This window comes from Anarhichas minor, unplaced genomic scaffold (genome assembly GCF_050575085.1).
Source record: "Anarhichas minor isolate MPS153535 unplaced genomic scaffold, ASM5057508v1 ptg000028l, whole genome shotgun sequence".
In the NCBI taxonomy this organism is placed as follows: Eukaryota; Metazoa; Chordata; class Actinopteri; order Perciformes; family Anarhichadidae; genus Anarhichas; species Anarhichas minor.
This window is the reverse complement of record NW_027466474.1, coordinates 7,900,079-7,918,571: the sequence shown is the minus strand read 5'-3', so window position 1 is coordinate 7,918,571 and position 18,493 is coordinate 7,900,079. Positions and strand designations below refer to the sequence as shown.

The 18,493-nt window shown below is 45.5% G+C and overlaps 1 protein-coding gene across 4 annotated transcripts; it reads right to left on the bottom strand.

The window, feature by feature from the left end:
* Positions 1-1,398: 1,398 nt before the first annotated feature.
* Positions 1,399-17,850, bottom strand: LOC142962710 (catenin delta-1-like). 4 transcript variants are annotated; one of them, XM_076103330.1, is made up of 22 exons: positions 17,694-17,850; positions 12,788-12,911; positions 11,488-11,651; positions 9,325-9,393; positions 9,104-9,223; positions 8,698-8,960; positions 8,283-8,570; positions 7,938-8,178; positions 7,612-7,834; positions 7,337-7,529; positions 7,104-7,221; positions 6,842-6,995; positions 6,595-6,612; positions 6,265-6,333; positions 5,654-5,781; positions 5,267-5,417; positions 4,887-5,079; positions 4,552-4,748; positions 4,427-4,468; positions 4,248-4,315; positions 3,938-4,039; positions 1,399-3,109 (listed from the first exon to the last, which is right to left on the bottom strand). In XM_076103330.1, the coding sequence occupies exons 3-21, from the start codon at positions 11,644-11,646 to the stop codon at positions 3,980-3,982; spliced, it is 2,754 nt and encodes a 917-aa protein (XP_075959445.1). In that variant the 5' UTR covers positions 11,647-11,651; positions 12,788-12,911; positions 17,694-17,850; the 3' UTR covers positions 1,399-3,109; positions 3,938-3,979. The 4 variants fall into 4 exon arrangements, with proteins under 4 accessions (XP_075959445.1, XP_075959447.1, XP_075959446.1 ...); XM_076103332.1 differs by lacking the exon at positions 3,938-4,039; XM_076103331.1 differs by lacking the exon at positions 6,595-6,612.
* Positions 17,851-18,493: the final 643 nt, after the last annotated feature.

Sequence of the window (18,493 nt, the reverse complement as noted above, 5' to 3'; positions counted from 1 at the left end):
GCACACACTTGTCACTCAGATATATGATTGTAGCAGCTTAAGGGGTCAAAATAACATGTGTGTTTATTGCAGCTCTAATAATACGACACTGTGGCAGGTGCAGCTTTAGGATTCTTATTAACCTACATACACTTTAGGCTTCATATACACTGGGGTCATGAGTCAAGGTACCCCCAATGTACCTCCAACTCTCCACTGTTTTATCTGGATTTTCCATATACAGTATATATATAAATATACATTTTCCAACATGGTCTAAATGCTGTTTAAAGCCAGTCTCCACACTTTGAGTAACGAGGAGAAACGTACTTTACAGAGCCGACCTTAAAGGATCTGTCTATATTTATTTTTTTCTTACAGCAATACTCACTCGCCCAAATGTACATTTCAGGAGGCATTTGTCGCTGTATTGTTCTCTCGATACCAGGCGTGAAGAAATGCCTTCCTAAAGTGATTCAAATGGAAGTGTTCGGGTCCTATGATCCCTCTGCCGCAGCTCATCAATGAAACATCTGGGAAAAATAATCATCAGAACCATATTACGGTTTGTCGACTGGACCAGCCTCTAAAAATACTTCCTGTGAAAGACCATAATTGCACTTTCACATGAACTAATAAAACCATGAGACATAATCCTCACGGTCTTGATCATCAGCTACAGCCCTGCATCATACACAGAACTGTAGTGTATCGTTCATCAGCATTCACTTTATCATTTAGAAAGCACTCAGTGAAGTTGTGTGACTTTGTAGGTCACAGGCTGACGCATACGCTTCATAAACCTGACGAATATCAAACTTTCACACTCCTGACCTGCACTTACAGCCCTCGTGATCCAGCAGCTGCTTCTCCATCTGCGCGAGATGAATTTTAGATGTGTTGCATACTGGAAAAGGCTTGACACTTTGCTCGCACAACCCTTGTGTGTTCCTTCGACATGTTTGGAGTCTGACAAACACATACGCGCACGCACGGCAGCTATTCCTTGTCAGCATGTGTAACCGGAGACAACAGCAAAGCTGAGAACGTCAGTCTAACTGTGCCGAGGCGTACGTCGTGTTTGAAAGTTGAGCGGCTTAATGCCGACATGAAGCTGACCACAGTTTTGGAGTCTTTAAGTTGAGGGATGAATGCGTTTGTAGAGAGTTTAAAAAAGGTCTGGTGGTGACAAATTACCTCAGAAAACGAGCCTAAAAAAATATATCCAAAATGGAGCACATTGGTGTTACAGAGTGAATATCTGACATTGTGTCAAGTCTGTATGTTTGCCCTTTGCTTTAACAAGACAGGGGATGAAATTACAAAACCGGACAGACTGGCTCTCCTTAATTAGACGTGTTTATCTACATGATACCGCAGTCTCACCACACAATCATATCAATCACAAGTCACCACATCTTGTCTAAGAAAAGATCTTTATTTATAAAAACAGTTTTACCAGTTACAGACTTTACTGAAAAAGCAACTTCTCAGAGCCAAGGCAGGTATGAATCGTACATCATAATTTGACATGGATAGGCAACATTACAAATATACTATGTGTGGAGAGTAAAAAAAAACAAAGATGATTGGTCTCTTTTGCCTTAAAAACTAACTAAAACTGTAACTAACAAGTTGAACAAATTGCATAATGCGCTCTCCCACCTCTCCCGTACATACACACAAACCTGACGAAAGTGGAAAAAATATGAAAGAAATGATAAAAAGAAATGGATCATAGACAAAAATGTGCTTTTCGTCCACCTCCCAAATTAAATTAAACGTCAGCATCTCTGCCCAATCGGTCTGTTGAGTCTCTGAGTGAAGACGTCTCCCATATTTAGCCGCTTTCTTTAAAACGACACATCAGGAATGCCAATATCAACTATTATATTGTAAAAAAAACTAAAAACAGCAAGTAGTGATTATTTCAAAGGATTTAAAGAAGAGATGATTATTCCAGAAAGACCCTCCTGAAGTGTTTGCTACTTTAACGAAGAATAAACCGCTGAGTAGGTCGTTTCTATAGTGTGAACCTTTCACAGTCGAGTAATTCTAAAGCAGAACGCCAACATGTATTGGTTTAGTAGTGTAGAATGTTCCCAGCTTCACATTTCAGTGCCAAGTTTGATGTGTTGTACTGGTCTCGTTGGCTAAAAGTCAAAACACGGCAACTCAAATTGTAATTTTTCCTTTCACTTGGGGGGGAAATTAAGGTTTAAAATACAAAAAGAGGCAGTTGGTAGATAAAACAAAAACAAAAGCTTCATCACAGGAGTAGGAGCACACCATGAAAACAGACGACATGTACGGATGAAATAAGTAACGTGTGGTCTTATGGGTCTGGTCTGTGCACACGCACACAAACACACACTCACTCCAAGGTCCATATTCATTTTCCACACACACACACACACACACACAAAGGCTTACTGTAGGACAAATATACACACACGCCCTTTTCTTGTCTACACCTGTGCTCATCCCAACCGAGAGAAAATAACTCTAGACAGGAAAATAACTCCGATATAAACATTCTCAATCTAAAAAGGGCAAACCTCCCAACGACCCCAGTAAAGGGACGATTTAAATAAATGAGCCAAAACCAATGCAGTCATCCCGTTTTCTTTTTATATACAGTATATACCCTACATGGACGTCTACGTACAAATTCATCAGCGGGATGCGGGTGTTGGCGTGACGAGATTTACCGAAATGTTGACAAGAGCAAGAAAAAAGAAAAACAAGCAGGGTGACAACACCGGAATCAAATGATTGTCAACAAAGGTGATTGCCTTTGGAGGAGAGTTATAATTTAAAAACGGAATACATTTCTGTTGCTACAATTGAATGAATTCGTAAAAAGTAAGAGTGTGTAAGTGTGTGTGTGTGCGTGCGTGCGTGTGTACGCGTGTGTGTTGCATGAAATGGTTTGCCTGCAACACGGCCACTTTCTTTGGATGCCAACTCTCATCTTCTAACCCCATCGGTGTGGTGATAGAGAGAGAGAAAGAGAGGAGGAGAGGAGGGGGGAGGGAGGGAGAGAGTCTGTGCATCTGGATCTTCTCTCCTCAGTAGCAGTGGTAGGGCAGCGACGGCCCAGTCTGGGTGATGCACACGATCAGTTTTTCTGGAGGATCAGAGCAAAATACGGCGATTAAAACAAGAGTCGAAATGTGAACACAAGAATTATCTAATGTGGGCAACACAAAGACTGTCTGGTATAAGTGCACAGTAGTGCCGTCACAATAACCACACGTTCAATAAAACAACCTAAAACTAAATGAAGCGCAGTTTAACTTCTCCAAATACAGTCAACACGTTCATCTTCTGTTTAATCCGTATTCTCAAACTACTAGGAAGTTACTTAATAGACGATTGCAAATATCTAATTCATTAAATCTGTATATGTTATTGTGGCTCGTATGTTGTTGTAATACTCTGCAGAGCCACAGGAGCGCACATCTAGACCACGAGCAGCAGAAGACAGAGCAGCAGCAAAGTACTTGGATCCTGTTCTAAAATGCAAAATTCAGTAGAGTCAAATATTTCACAACATGGCAATAGTATCAACACACTACGTTCCTAAAGTGACTTTACTCTGGCAGGTAAAAAGACAACTATATTGAGTGGAAAACTGATCACACGAGTGTTTTATTCTTGTTTACAATTAGCATTGGTATCAAAGTATTGTGACAACACTACTGCACAAACAAAAGCTTTTATTGAGGATTTAAATCATCATCAGCTTTAGGTTCCTCTCTATACGGACCACAATGCACCAGGAGCACCTTGCAGCATACTATACTAGCATGTACACATCACACTGGGGCGTCGTATAGTTAAACATCAGTACGCCATCATAGATCAGGTTTCACTGGCGCTCTGAGGTTATAAAGATACCAAAAGGAACAGAGCTCATAGAGTCCATGCAGGACGAGAGGTGAGTTGGACATACCATGCTGTTACATGCAGAGGGGGTAGAGGGGAGGGGGAGGGGCTAACCATCGTAGGAGTCCAACAGGGGCAAGGAGCCCTTCCTGCCCCCATACACCCCTCGCTGAGAGACCACCAGAGAAAGAGAGAAGAGGAAGTGAGTGTAAGAAAAGAAAAATGTCAGTAATTGTGAGGCTTTTAAAAAGCTGCCAAAGGAAAAGGGTTAAAGTCAGGAAATACTCATATTGGAGCCGGAGATTAGGAGTTAGTGTAGTTAAGTGAGCAATTCAACATGACATGTGACATGTGAGCGCTGCACAGATTTAAAGTACCGGTAAAGTGTCTGTGGTGTCATCCAGAGTGTGTCTCCTCTCCCTCTGGTCCAGTGTCGAGTAGGCCTCTGAGGAAATAAGACGACAAGAATGAGAAAGAAGGAATACAACGTCTCACCGCGATTCATCATGATGATGAATGCGTCTTTATTAAAAGCTGTAATGATAAATTAACTAACCAGGGCCAAGGTCATTTAGTGGAATCATGTCTCTCTTCTCCCCTAAAATGAAACAAAACAGAGTCACACTCAACTTTCTACACTTCCTCTTCACAAGTTTCCAAATGAGTTCCTTGCACACCGACCTCTGTCCAGCAGCGGCGTGGTGCTGTCCTCGTAGGTGCCGTTGGCTCGGGTGCTCGGGCCGTTGGCGGTGCCGAGGTTCAACATGAAGTCCGTCTTCTTCCAGCCGTCCTTCTCGAGAGGCTTGCGCAGCTCTTTGTGGGCCCAGACGAGCTGCAGCACCTGGCCGGCCCCACGCACCTCACGCTCTGAGCGCTTGCTGTCGGATACACAGACGTACGTCCAAACGTTTACCAAAGTATTCGCTAGATATTTTTAAACGGCCAGTTCACAAAAGGATCAGACGCTTCATTCCTCAACATGTAGGAGCTTTTTTTTCTGTTTCTGAAACACGTACCCGTCCTTGTTGATGAGCACCAGCCTCTCGATGCCCTGAGAGGTTCGGAGGGTCTTTGCTGCCTCCACACTGTTGCCTAGCACCTCGGTGAGCGTGCTCAGTACAGACACCACCGTCTCCTCTGACAGAGCGCGCCCAGACTGACTCTGGCCTCCGGGCAGGTTGGCCACAAGGTGAGGCACTGCATGCAAACCTGCAGGTGACACGCAGTGAGGTGAGAATATGCGACTGGAGTGATACAAATGCAAAACACCCCAAAATCCAAGTCTGAAAACTTGCACACGCTTGAAATATTATCTTTAGAATAACTGGAGAAGTTGAGATATGTTACTCGAGAGCATTTTGTAGCTCATTTTGGACGCACAATACGACATCCTTACCGAGCAGTTGGCAGTTGCGTCTGTCGATGGAGAGGTTCCTCAAGGCTCCGGACATTGCTCGAACCACGCGGTCGTTGCCGTGAGCCAGTAGCTCTGCCATCATGGGAAGACCCTTCTCCAGGCGCACAGTGGCCCTGATATACCGCCCATACTGAAGGCAAGCAGAGAGAGAGAGAGAGAGAGAGAGAGAGAGAGGGAGCAATGAATATCGCTTTTGTTACAGAACCGTGGACCTTAGTTATCACAACTGGCTAATCCGATTAAATGTACTTTAATAGACCCAAAATGCTCATTCAAACCGAGACGTCACCTGAAAACACTTCTAATATATTCCCCCCCCCCCCCCCCTAACAGCAGAGGTTCAGTTTATTAAGAAGCGGTACTAACAGTCCATCGGCCAGCACACAGGTTCTGGATGGCTCCGGCAGCGGCCTCGAGCACCGAGGGGTTCTTGCTCTCTCGGAGCAGCGATGTGTAAACACGAACCACCTCTGGTTGGAACAACAGCTCGTAACCTGAAGGCGACACGCAGAGAGAAAGAGGTGTTGGTTCAGATTTACAGTTTGAAAAACAGCAACATTTGTGCTATATTTACTTATTACTTCCACCAGCCTGAACTGTTTGTGTGACTGAATGGCAGCATTTGTCTATTCGTACACATTTTGTAGCCTCACTTAGAAAACATTTTAAAGCAGAAACTACTACCTACTATTGTGTCCACTAGTTTGAAACCGTGATCATATTGTGAGTGTTAAAGGGGGAAGTATCAACATGTTCAGCTGGTTCCCCATTCTTAGCTAAGATCTTATCTTTTTACAGGAGAACTAATGTTAGTTATTAATGTTTAGCAGTAGCAAATAACTCCAACAACCCCAAATAAATGTAAGAGCTGTCAGTTTTCCCGGTGGGAACATTGCTAAACAAGACATGACGAGATTCAAGATCAATTCATCTGATCAATTCTAAATGATTTGAAGGAAAAAGAGAGACATGCACACCTTTGGCGGGTGTTGTCCTCTTTGGAATGTCGACCTGATCTCCACTTCCATCATCGCTGTCCTTCTTTGCTGCAGCGAGAAATCAAAGAAGAAAAGGAGCGAACATGAAAGACTGAACTGAGGAAACAACAGTGACGATGTGACGCTGGTTGGGATGAGCAGGCAGTTATCCTCAGTGCGACCATGCAACCAGTGGAACAAACACCGTGAACATGCATCATGCTCATGAACTGAACGTGAATTTAATATTTCTCTAGCAACGCATTAATGAGTAATGATAGAGTGGTCAATACTTTCAAAAGCTCACAGACACCATGAGGAGAATCTTACCTTTTGAAAACCACTCATCTAAACATAGCAGAGAGAAAGGACGAAATGAAGGAGGGTTGGAAGAAAGATGAGGGGGGAGGGTGAGAGGGAGGAGGGAGGAGAGAGAGAAGAGGAAAAGGAGGGAGACAGGTGTAGAGTGTGAAAAACAGCGACAGGTGCTTCCGCCACCAACAAGCTCACAGCCACCAGCAGCTACCCATCGCTCAACATCTCGTGGACACACGACTCGGAGCTGTGGGACACTGACCTTTTCCCTTTCGAGAGCCAAAGCAGCCGCCCTTGGTTGCGGGGGCCGGCCCCTGGTTGACGGGCGTGGTCTCGGCGAAGCGCTCGTAGCCGGGGACTTCGCGGTGAACGTGATAGGACAGGTTCCTCAGGAGGCAGACGCAGTTCTCCACCAACTGCAGGAAGAGAAGAAGAACGAGATGATCAAAGACGGAGGCAGGAGGAAGAGAAGCGTTTTGGATTCATAAGATAAAATCTGTCATCCGACTTAAGTGAACAGGTACCTTATTGTCCACATTTTTGCGGTTGATCTGTGATTGGACAATGTACATGAGAGAATCCACCAATCCCGTGCATTCCCTCAGCTTTCGCCTGGCCTCGCTGCGTTCTGAACTCACATTCCTGTTGGACAGAGGGAGAAGTTTAAGCACATAATTGCACGTTTTCCTCTCAAAATAGTCTCCCTTTCTCCTTCTTTGACTTTGTATGCTCTCAGTCCATTGATGCCCTTGCATACCTAAGGCAGCCAGCAGTGTTGGTCAAGGCGGTCTCCCACTCCAGATGGCGTGGTTTGCAGCTCTCCTCTCCTCCGTTGCTCGCTTGCTCCCAGCCGGAGTGAGGAACGACCACCTCGTCAGAGAGGGCGTGCAGGGCGTGGTCCACGATCTCCATCTTGACCGAGTCGTGGGATGAGAGGTTCCACAAGGTGCCTGGGACGATAGAATAAACACTGTTAACGGCAGATATAAGAGACAGTTTAACAAACTACAAATGATGATACAACGTTGATACCTGTGATGGTGTCAGTGAGGTCCTGGTCGCAGGTCTTTCTCAGTAACCTGATCAGTCCGGGCACTCCATCGCAGTTCTTGATGGCGATCTTGTTGTCGTGGTCTCGCCCGTATGAAATGTTCTTCAGTGCTCCGCAGGCCGAGTGGTGCACGTCCTTGCTGGGATGGTCCAGCATCGACACCAAGGACGGGATGCCCTTCAGGCGACGCACGTCCGACTTTACCTACAACACGCACGCACAAAATGATAAAACTCACGTTAAGGATTTGCCAAATAGATACAGATTTGTTATTTATAAACACATTTAAATGCGACCATTGCGTCACCTTATCATTTTTGAATGTGAGATGTTGGAGGAATGCAGCAGCGTTGGTCTTGACCGGGTCCAGGCGGTAGTTCAACATGGCGATGACCTCTGGCAGCTCTGGCTGTCTCCATGAACCGGGAGGAGCCTTCCTCAGTGTGCTGTCCAGTGACGCCATGCTCCCCCTCTCCATCGTCATCGGAACGCCCCAGGCATAAGGGTCGCCTCCTCTAACGTCACCATCCAAAGTGTCCTCACAGCTCCTGCATGTCGCAGGAGGAGATAAAGAGAGAAACATTGGTTTGATTCATTTGTTTGCTCACATACAAGAACGATATGACAACACAGCAATGTTTCAGTGTTATACCTGAGTCTCCGTCTGTCCATGCCCCCGGGGCCGGGCCCTAAGTGCGGCATGGTGCCGTAGCCTCCAGGGTGCATTGGTGGAGGACCCATGCCGTAGTCGTCATATCCCACACTGCGCTGGTCATCCTCCAGACCGTAGTGGCCGGGGCCTTGGCCGTACCGCACCTCCAGCGCTGAGCCCAAGGCCCTCATCCCCCGGCTCACCTGGGGCTGTGCTGCATACGGGTCAAGCTGCTGACGGCTGGGGGCGCGGTAGCCAGAGTCCAGGGTCCGGTAGCCGTCAACTGGCCTGGGGGAGGGAAGAAGGGAATGAGAGAAGTTGTTAAAGTGAGATCCCATCCTGTGTATAAACAACACAATGAAATGTGCCACACAAGAAAACAGTCACAGCACTCTCCTACGGAGAGGTGTTGTACCTGTAGCGCTCATCCATGTGTGAGCCCCTGCTCAGGCTAGTGTAAGCCTCGGACGGTGGGCCGCCCCGGTAGTCATCATAACCCCCTGAAGGGGCATAGTGGTAGTTTCTGGGCACTGTGGCTGTGGGGTAGTCTGCTGGTCCAGGCTGCCTGTAAGGACGGTCCAGTGTGGCGCTGTAGCCGCCCATACCGGACACCGACAAGCCCCCGTCAATGGACATCGAGTCAGAGGGCAGGACTGTGCGCGAGATCGGTTTCTTCATCTAAAAAGGGAGAGCGATGATGCAACGAAATATGTTCATGGTAGAGGATTATCAAGGGGTGTCATATCCTTGAACATATATATATATATATTTTTTTTCTTCATGTCTGATGAAATCACAGCTCATGAGTCATCATCACTTACGCCATTGTCCAGCCGCCGTGTGAGTCCCTCGTCAGAAAAGACCGAGTGCACCTCCTGGGAGTCGTCCTCTGGTGTGTAGCTCTCATCTAGAGCGCCGTGTGCTGGGTCCACCATCCTGTACTGTAGTGCAGAGGCACACCGCACAGTTATATTTCAAATCACTGGCACTTACTGCTATAAATACAAGAAAAATTGACACGATAAACTATACAAACACGTACCTGTGTGCTGTTTATGTATGAGTCAGTCAGTTTCAGTCGTTCTATGTCTGCATCCCCTAAACGCCCGTTCTGAGATGATAAAGAAAGACAAATGTGAGATATATACATATTGTACACATAATGAATATAATACAGTTTGGCTGAAACAACAAGTAAAAGTGAGGTTGAAGGCCTGATACCCAGTAGCCGGGGTCGTCTACATTCTTCAAACCTCCCGGATGATATTACTCCTGCATAAGCACATTCGCTGCTGACAAACTGCCCCTGCATGTTTATGGTCTGTGAATCACTGCCAGACATGAGGGAGGACATTTTGGAGCGCAGCCACTCATCCTCACACCCCACTTCCTCCTGCTGTATTCCGTTACATAACCAATGACTGTCACACTGTATAACATTTTCTAGCTAACCCCGAGTAACACTCATGCAACATTAACTGCCTCAGTTATCAGCAATAGCCTCGAGCTGAATCACACGGGAATTCTGCATAATTGGGATACTCTGGAAGTCTTTCCCAGCAACGCCTGCTCCTCACATCTTACCATCAGTTTCAGTATTTCTTTGCCACGAATAACGGTTGGTGAATTTGTGTCGAATTGTCACAATAAGAGGCTCACGATCCGGTGCACGCAGCCTCATGCAGAATACACTGCATGTAGATTGATGCACGTAGTGCATAACCAAAGTATGAACCGAACCCCGACTTCTGTGTACCGTTATGCCCAATACAAAACGCTGTGAAGCTTATCAAACAACAACTCCATTTGCAGTAGTACGTCATACTGCACTTTAGATTATGTCCATGGGGAGGCAGAGCTGCTATTGGAACGGAATGGGAAGTGGAAGTGTACTTTTACAACAAGCAGGGCTCACTTCCTCTACAGCTGGTTCTTCCTATAATGCCACCTCATTTACCAACAACTCCGTCATGGTCTCAGATAAAAGCGCAGACTGTGAGGCGGACAAAGCGCGAGTATCTTCATCAGCAGTCATATCTTTTTAAACATGCATAGTTAGCACAAGGCCAAAAACACAGATGATTGATTTCTTAGCGTTCGTCCTCCAGCTGCCACATACTAATCACGTCCAAGGATTCAAAGAGACAAAACATAAGATAGCCAATGTCAGTAGGCCCTTAATGAAAGGAAAAGATTTCAAACTATTCTACTCAGTCAGCGTACAACGCCAAGGGCTGGAGATTGTGCTTTAATGTCAAACCATGAATAAAACGCTGATAATGGGTTTGCTTTAACTGCTCTCCAAAGCCTATCGGCACCTAATGGAAGCTGACTGGTCTCCGTTTGTCAAGTCTTTTGGTAGAGACAACAGAATAGGACAAGAAGGCAACAATAAAGCCCCATCGAGGAAATAACTCTAAACAAAAAAAAAGCAGAGTAAGAGCCTTTAAACTCTCAATACAGGAAAGCTGGTCTTCAACTACAAAACAGATTTATATAATGATATAATGAACTCAATTGAGAAACTGGATACAATAATGAAATGTCTGGTTTTAGTTCTCCTTGCAGATCAAAGCAAATGGGCTTTAAGGCAGATATAATGCAGCAGAAACATAACACATAGCAGTGATATCTTAAAAACAATTTCATAAAGGAGCTTGCAATATCATGGATGGTCAACACACAAAAAGATGAAAGCACTTGATACAGGATTTAAATGAAAATAAAGACAACATTTTTTGATGAAGGACTGTGAGACACATGCATGACGGATGCAGGACAGATGACTGCCCTTGATAACACGAGTCAGGACATGCTGGAACAGAGAGGCGGATGACTGAGATTCCACAGCGGGGGCCACTGAAAGGGGTGTATGTTTGTGTCCGGTATCCGGTGAGCGACAGTGAAGGCATGCAGAAAATGTTTGATGATCATCTCAGGCATGTTGAAATAGTGGAACTATGTGCAGGAAAGCACTGTGTTGGCGGACGATGGCTGAACGACTTCAGCGACACAAGCAAACACACACCGACTGGCCGAGCGTGGCGGAGAGGAAGCAGGCGGCGGAAGGGATGAATGATGGAGGGAGACAACTTTCAGGATTGGATGAAAGAAAAATGGTGATCCATGGATTGGATGTTAATTGAAAGATGGGGGGGGGGGGGGGGGGGGACTCTGGACTGGGATGTTTATTGGGGAGTGTTACCTGTGTGTGAGGAAGGAGGTGACCCAGGGCAGAGGGGCTGGTGGCAGGGAGGCCGACTCTCCTCCTCTCCTCCTCCAGTGCCCTGGTCAGCTGTTCAAACTGCACCTCCTGCTCCCTGACAGACTCCAGCAGAGCGGCTGCGCTCTCACGCTGCTCCATACACACTACACGGCCCCAAGGGGAGAGCGTTACAAACATCCACACACACAGACATCCATACAGCCTCTCACTCTCACACACACGATTTTTTTGGGGCTGATATTAAGTGGGAGGAGTTATTTCACCACATCTGCTTTGTTTGGCGATTACTGTCGAGACGCCTTCTTGGCCGGCACTGTGCGGCTTGCACAATACTTCCTTTGAACTCAATAATGAATATACAGCAGTCACAACTGTAAAGACATCGTTTCTGGCTCAATCTCAGACACAAAACATCCCCAATTACACTGGGCTCTTGTGTCCGACGTGTACTCCTTTGAAATCCTGGCATAGTGTCATGACTCATTTCGTTCAGGTTTTTATACCCCATATCGCCGACTTGCTCAAACTTCAAGCTTCCTTTGGGAAAAAGTGTCAGCATTGTATCACAAAAAGAGTGTGGTTTGCATCACTCAACTGTAAGTGCAACAGTGAAACCATCCCAGGGTGGCATCATGTGAGAGGAAAATACAGCAGAATAATGAACCAAAGATGAATTTATGACACGTGATTCTGTCAATTTTGGGTCGGTAAAAACGCTGCCGTAGGAGGCGGTGACGATGGAGGCAGCGGAGTCTTTAAAACCCTGGTTATTGCATTGATCATTAATATTGCAACATATTGATCATCATAATATGGAGATAGCTTTAGCGTTACATTGGTCAATATCACCATCCCATGCATGCAGATCAATAAAGTTAGGAGTCCTCTGGGCTTTTCACCTTCTCAGACTCCACAACAGGAAATACTTCCTTAAATACAAACGGCGGACCAAAAGAGGTTTTTGGAATCCAAGAATACTTTTAAGAAAATGTGGGGTGCCTCGCTGGCATATGTTTATTTCATGGACATACAATTAATGTAGCGTTCAAAGTCGTGGGGGAAATGTAGGAGGATTTTCCATACTTCATGAATTAAAAACACCAATTTATGGTGATACACATATCTACTGAGGATGGGGCCCGTTTCACATGGAGAAGAATCCGTTATACTTTGTGGAGAAAGCTTAAGATCACAACATCCAATACAAGGCAGCATACCTTACAATTCAAGCACAGACACACTCTCGAAGCTCATTTCTGAGAAAAACAGATATACACACCTTCCCCTGTGGGCGTTGTTTGGTAGTAGATGTGAACGATCACGCCAAGGTCAGAGGTTGAGCTCTAGTTGCTCATGGGAAGAAGGTCACCGAACCACCGAGCCCAGAAACAGGGAGGAATGGACTGCAGAGAGAGAAGGACAGGGAGGAGAGTAAATAAGGAGAAAGGGGGAGAAATGTTTTGGTGAAGAACGAAGGCACCTCGGTTTGAAAAACAGCAACATGGTGAGAATACCGTACAAGTGTGTCAATGGGATTGTGTTTGCTCTGTGAGCTGAAAAAGCCCAGCAAGAGACAGAGGCATACAGTAGGTTCAGCCTTTAGACACACCCTGTATTTACTCAACATAGGCCTGCATACACTGGGAAGTGACTGACCAACCGGCAGCTCTTTCTGGGCCAGACTCTTTTCAGCATAAAGAGAAAAGGGGTTTCAGAGATAGTAACATCCTTCAAGAACCATATCTTCTCTTATAAAACTCATTATTTTCCTCTCCTTCAGGTTTTTCCTCCAGCCTTTCCTCTCTAATCAGTCTTCATCTAACTCTGGCACAACTCTGTCAGTCCTCTACTCTTGTTCACTCAACTATACTGGCTTTTTCCCCCCTCCCCCCACGTCTCTTTGTTATCTTGGCTGTGCTCTGAGAGAAAGACATTGTTATAGCAGAGCCAAACAAGTGTAGAATCAGATCCTCTTATCTGTTGATACACCCTCTACTGCAGCAGCCCGGCTCCCCACCAGCCCTGCTTTGAAAGGTGAATAAACACAGGCATTGTCACCCACACACACCTGCAAGACCGGTTGGACAAGGCGGGGGGGGGGGGGGGGGGGGGGGGGGGGGGGCAACCAAATTGAAGTTTCTCAATGCCTGCCTGTCTGTCCTACCAACATGCACAGACACACTCCTCTGACGATCTGGAGGGAAATTCCATAGAGATTTGGCCAACAAACAGGGACCTGCATTTACATTTCAGGCAGCAGGTGTTTGTGTGAACGACAGGTAGAAACTTAACAAGCATTGGTGTAATGAGATCAAGTGGAGAGGTGGTGATGAATGACTCAGTTTCACCTGCATTAGATTGTGCAAACAAGAAAAAGAAAGGACAGACGTGGTGAAATCACCGTTTGAGCGACAGACTATTACGACACCCTTTAACTGTTTAAATGAAGCCTGGAGAGGCCGAATCTGTTCCGATACGTCTGTTAAATTAATGACTAACGCACAGTCCCACGCACGTATACCATTTGTTACATGAAAGAAACCCAGCTTGGGGTGTTCCCAGTGTGGGAAAAAAGGGAGGAAAGTGGGATGGCCTGATGAGAAAACAAGGAGTGGCTGAAATCTATTTCACAAGACAAAGGAATTACTCGGAACCAAAACCAGGATTTGTATTCGCAGAAAAAAGCCGACTGACGGGATAAAATTACGTCACATACACACTCACACTATCCTTTGCATAGTGGCTGAGGAGCCCCGGAGCTATAACCTCCCACCTGAACATATCACACACTGCTGTCCTGTACCACACATGCCTATATATGGTCATAGCCAGGACAGGGCTGATATTATCCACGAGACAGACGGGGACGAACAGAGTAAGAGCTGCCAACAAATAAAGCAAGGCGGAAGACGGGCAGTGAAATACGCACAAGGAGAGTGTCATCTGGAGCAAACGAGGGGGTAGAGATAAGGAAAGGAATGCGAAATAAAAGATAATGTTGCATTCCTAGTATTGTCTCCTGCCAATTCAGCACAGCGGCCCACCCACTATAAAGCGACCGTAACAGGACACTGGCAAATGATCCTTTAGAGGTTTGTGTTTACCATACTGTCGCATAATTATAAGGCAGTTCACTGGCGGCAAATACCCAAAACACAGAAGGACCAACTATTTATTTTAATGTCTTCTGTAAACACTGCCTTGCTCCTCATCTAATCTCAAGACGGAGCGAATAAACATGTTTAACCATGCTAACCGCTATCGTATTTCACTAATGAGTGCAACTGTCATTCACGCTAGATATATTATAAACTGTGATTGATATTTCTTGGCATGTGTACTTGCGGATGTAATTCTAAGTGTGTGTGTTTTAACCACAGTCAAAGGAGGGAATTTGCAGCTGTCAGTCTGGGAGCTTGGTGTAACAATAAGTAGTTTGTGCAACGGCGGGCCAGGAGGATATTATTAGACACATTTGAGTGAGCGTACATCTGTGTTTGTATGCGTCTGGAGGGGGTCGAGTTAACGGCGCTCTTTACCCCCTCCTGACTTCTGTTCTCCACCCGTATTCCCCTTTCACAGCTGTTAGTTTTGGCCTTGAAAGTCACCGGTGAGTTTCGCTGAACAATGAAAACAATCACTGCTCTCCCATTGCCACTCCCCTCCCCCCTCTAACCCACTTCCTGAGAAACAGGATGTTATGAATTCGACATCAGAGATGAGTAGAGGGACGCGGTGGTTACTTAAGCTCACCAAAAAACATTTTCCTCAACAGAGCCACTTGTACACAAAACCACAGGAGCCTATAGGATATACACTCCAATAAACAACCTACTGACGGTTGGAGGAAGTCTTTGAGGTGAAAACCCCCCATGGTCGATATGTCGATCACACGACCACAAAACACTTCCCATTTTGCTAATATTGTTCTCCACCTACTGTTTTCTGTTCTGCTTTCAGAAGCAATCTTTGTGAACCTGCGTGGCCGAATAGCTTTCTTTTAGTAAGTTATTCAGTTTGTTCCCATAGTTTAACTGCTGAATCCTCATATTCTTCAATTTTGATAACTGGTTAATGATACAACAAATTATTCGAAGCACATATAGGGAATATTCACTGGTTTCAATGTCTCAAATGTGAATATTTCTTGTTTTTCTTACTCCTCTACCATATTCATTATCTTTAGAAAAGCAGTGAAAAAATAGATCATAATAAACTATGAATGGCATGAACCATTTTAGTCATACATGCTGATCCTTCATTCACTATAAATGTACATTTAGACATGTAAAAGCAGCGAAAGCATTATGTTTTTAAAAGCTCTAAAAAAGGGTGAGGAAACAAATGTGCACAAAGAAAGACTTACGTTCTGCTGTCCCAAACATGACGCCAACAAATGGTCAAGATGTCAGTCAGTGCCTTGAGGTCAACAACATGCACACAGCCCTCAAACATCTGATCGAGCCCTGACATACCACAAGCCACATATCGCCATCTGATTCTGCAGCCATCAGTCAGCATGACTCAACCCCGTCAGAAGACATCTGTGATCCTGTGCACATGTAGCCAACAGTGCAGCCTTTGTCCACTTAATGATACTCTGGTTAATGAAATAAGCGCCTACACCTGCCATCAGCAGCCAAAACTACCACTGAAACAACACATTCACAGTCAAAAAAAAAAAAGCACATCTGTTCTTGCGTCTCAGGGTAACAGACACTGCAGTTATAGCTGATAAGTCATTGTGACGTCACGTGCGTTGGTTTAAACCGAGCGTGGCTTGTAATGGGATTGAAGCTTTAGCCCGCTAATCCACTTACCTCCCAACACATACACACATGATGTTAAGGTGCACGCACATACGTAGACACACACAAGTTAGGCCCTTTGTGGATTAACCTGCACACCTCAAGAGAGCAGACACGCTTGCAGTTGGGAGCATGTATCAACAATTAAACAGTGACTTTAAAGTAGTGAGGAAAGACTCAGGGTGTTCACAGGCACAGCTCAGCTGGTGTTATTAGTGGTGGCTCCTGCAGCACATTAAACCACCTACATCCCAGACCCACTGGTACCTACATAGATACTGTGTACACATAATCCAGGACAGTCCTAAAGGCCCCAGGGAAATCACTTGCGCGCGCATATATATATATATATATATATATATATATATATATACACATATACATACATACATATACACACACACCTGCATGGAACCAACGTTTACAAAGGGAAAAGCAAGTTTATTTGTTCTCACACTCAAATCGACAGTTAAGTTGTCCCCACCCTGGCATTTTCCTACCACAACAAGTTCACACAGGACCCACCGAACAGGTTCACAAGCGGACAAACTCAACTTCCCAGCCCGTGTGACAGACTACAACTGGAGGACCACCACCCTTTTTAGACTCAAATACACAAAACAGGCTCAACATGTACATATGTTGTCAAACTAGTTGCGAGGTTTACAGTTACCTTAAACCACACCACCGGTAACAGTCGAGGTGTGGACATCTCCCTATCTGCAGCTAACAGTTAGCATCTCCCTGATCCAGCAAACCCCCCCAGACTGTCGTCAACTGACTTGCTAACGTAGCATAGCAATCTATGGCAGCTAAAACACAGAGGCAGTGACAACACGACGTGGGTATAAAATGACTCTCGCGAACAAAGAGCAGTGGAGCATTGAGTAACTGTGCTTGTGCTAACGCTACCGTCCACTTAAATGACAATGTTTGAGATCAAATCAGCCCAGTTGTCCAGAATGTTCGCTCAGCACCCGCATGACCTGGTTTGTCTGTCTCGCTACGTTAGCATCACAATAACCCACATAACCGACCGAGAGCCAGGCTGGCGCTAGCATAGCAAACACAGATTAGCCGCAAGTTAGCGTGTGTTTGGCTAAGCGGCGTTTTAAAAGATAATTTAGACGTTATTATCGGGTAAAACCGTCGGTGTCACGAGCTCTTTTGAATAAGATATACCAGTGTGCACGGTGAGCAACGGAACCGCGGGGTCGCGGTGTGAACTTTTAACGTTAGCATTGTTAGCTAACGTTAGCCTATATCGATGATGTGACCACTCCTTGCCAACGCTGCAGTGCACCCAGTATCTGTGGGGGAAAAAACCCACGGCCGTTGCTTTATCCACCCTCTGGTGACATTTATGAATTAACTTACCTTGCTCGTTGAACGCCTGTCCCGACCCCTTCCAGACTATTCCGTTTATTTGGTGTTTTCTCCCCTCTTTTTCCCCTCCTTCCCTGGGTTCTGGGTCAAGCTCGTTAAAGACGAAGCGACATCACCGAGTTTTCTATCAAAGGGGGGCGGGATCAACAAGCAGGCCTTACCGTAAAGACGGCGCACTCAGAATTCCTTTTCTCATACAGGTGTTTGTCACAAGTTTCTAGACAGGCATTCAGTAGCTGGACTCGGAATATGGATAAAACACGCACAGACTGACAGGGGCAAGCCTACGATTATAAAAAGAGGAGAAGGGGGATTTAAATGCTGCTGCAGTAGGAGAATAAATAGGCGTCCTCCCACAGCCTCCTCTCTCCTCCCATTCATTTCCGTATGTCGCCCCCCTCTCCCTCAAATATACACACACTGATGTCATTTCATTGATTGCCCAAGAACAATGGCCTGAGAGGAAGCTGCATTTCTTGTGGAAGTACAACAGCATTCCACACCAACATGATAAAACTATTGGCACATAAAACCCCTACCAGTGACCATCACATCCTCCGCATGTGCCCGATCAGTAAATAGATTGATGGAAAACCTCCTCTGCAATCACTTGACTCAAATGAATCATGCTTGACAGCCAAACTATTTGGTGATCTCTGCACGACTGTAACTCCAACTTAAGCATCAACATCATGTTTTCTCTTGATATTACAGTAATTATTGCACTTTTAGTACTATGTAGTAGTGTTTGATAAAAGCCCATCTTTTTTGTTTTTAAACTTTGAGTGAAA

Excerpts from the sequence above, each read along its gene's own strand:
- LOC142962710 (XM_076103330.1), bottom strand. The coding sequence starts at position 11,646 with ATGGAGCAGCGTGAGAGCGCAGCCGCTCTGCTGGAGTCTGTCAGGGAG. Across the intron at positions 7,222-7,336 it reads AACACTGCTGGCTGCCTTAG|GAATGTGAGTTCAGAACGCA; the intron begins GTATGCAAGGGC and ends TCTGTCCAACAG. Across the intron at positions 4,749-4,886 it reads GTGCTCATCAACAAGGACGG|CAAGCGCTCAGAGCGTGAGG; the intron begins GTACGTGTTTCA and ends TGTATCCGACAG.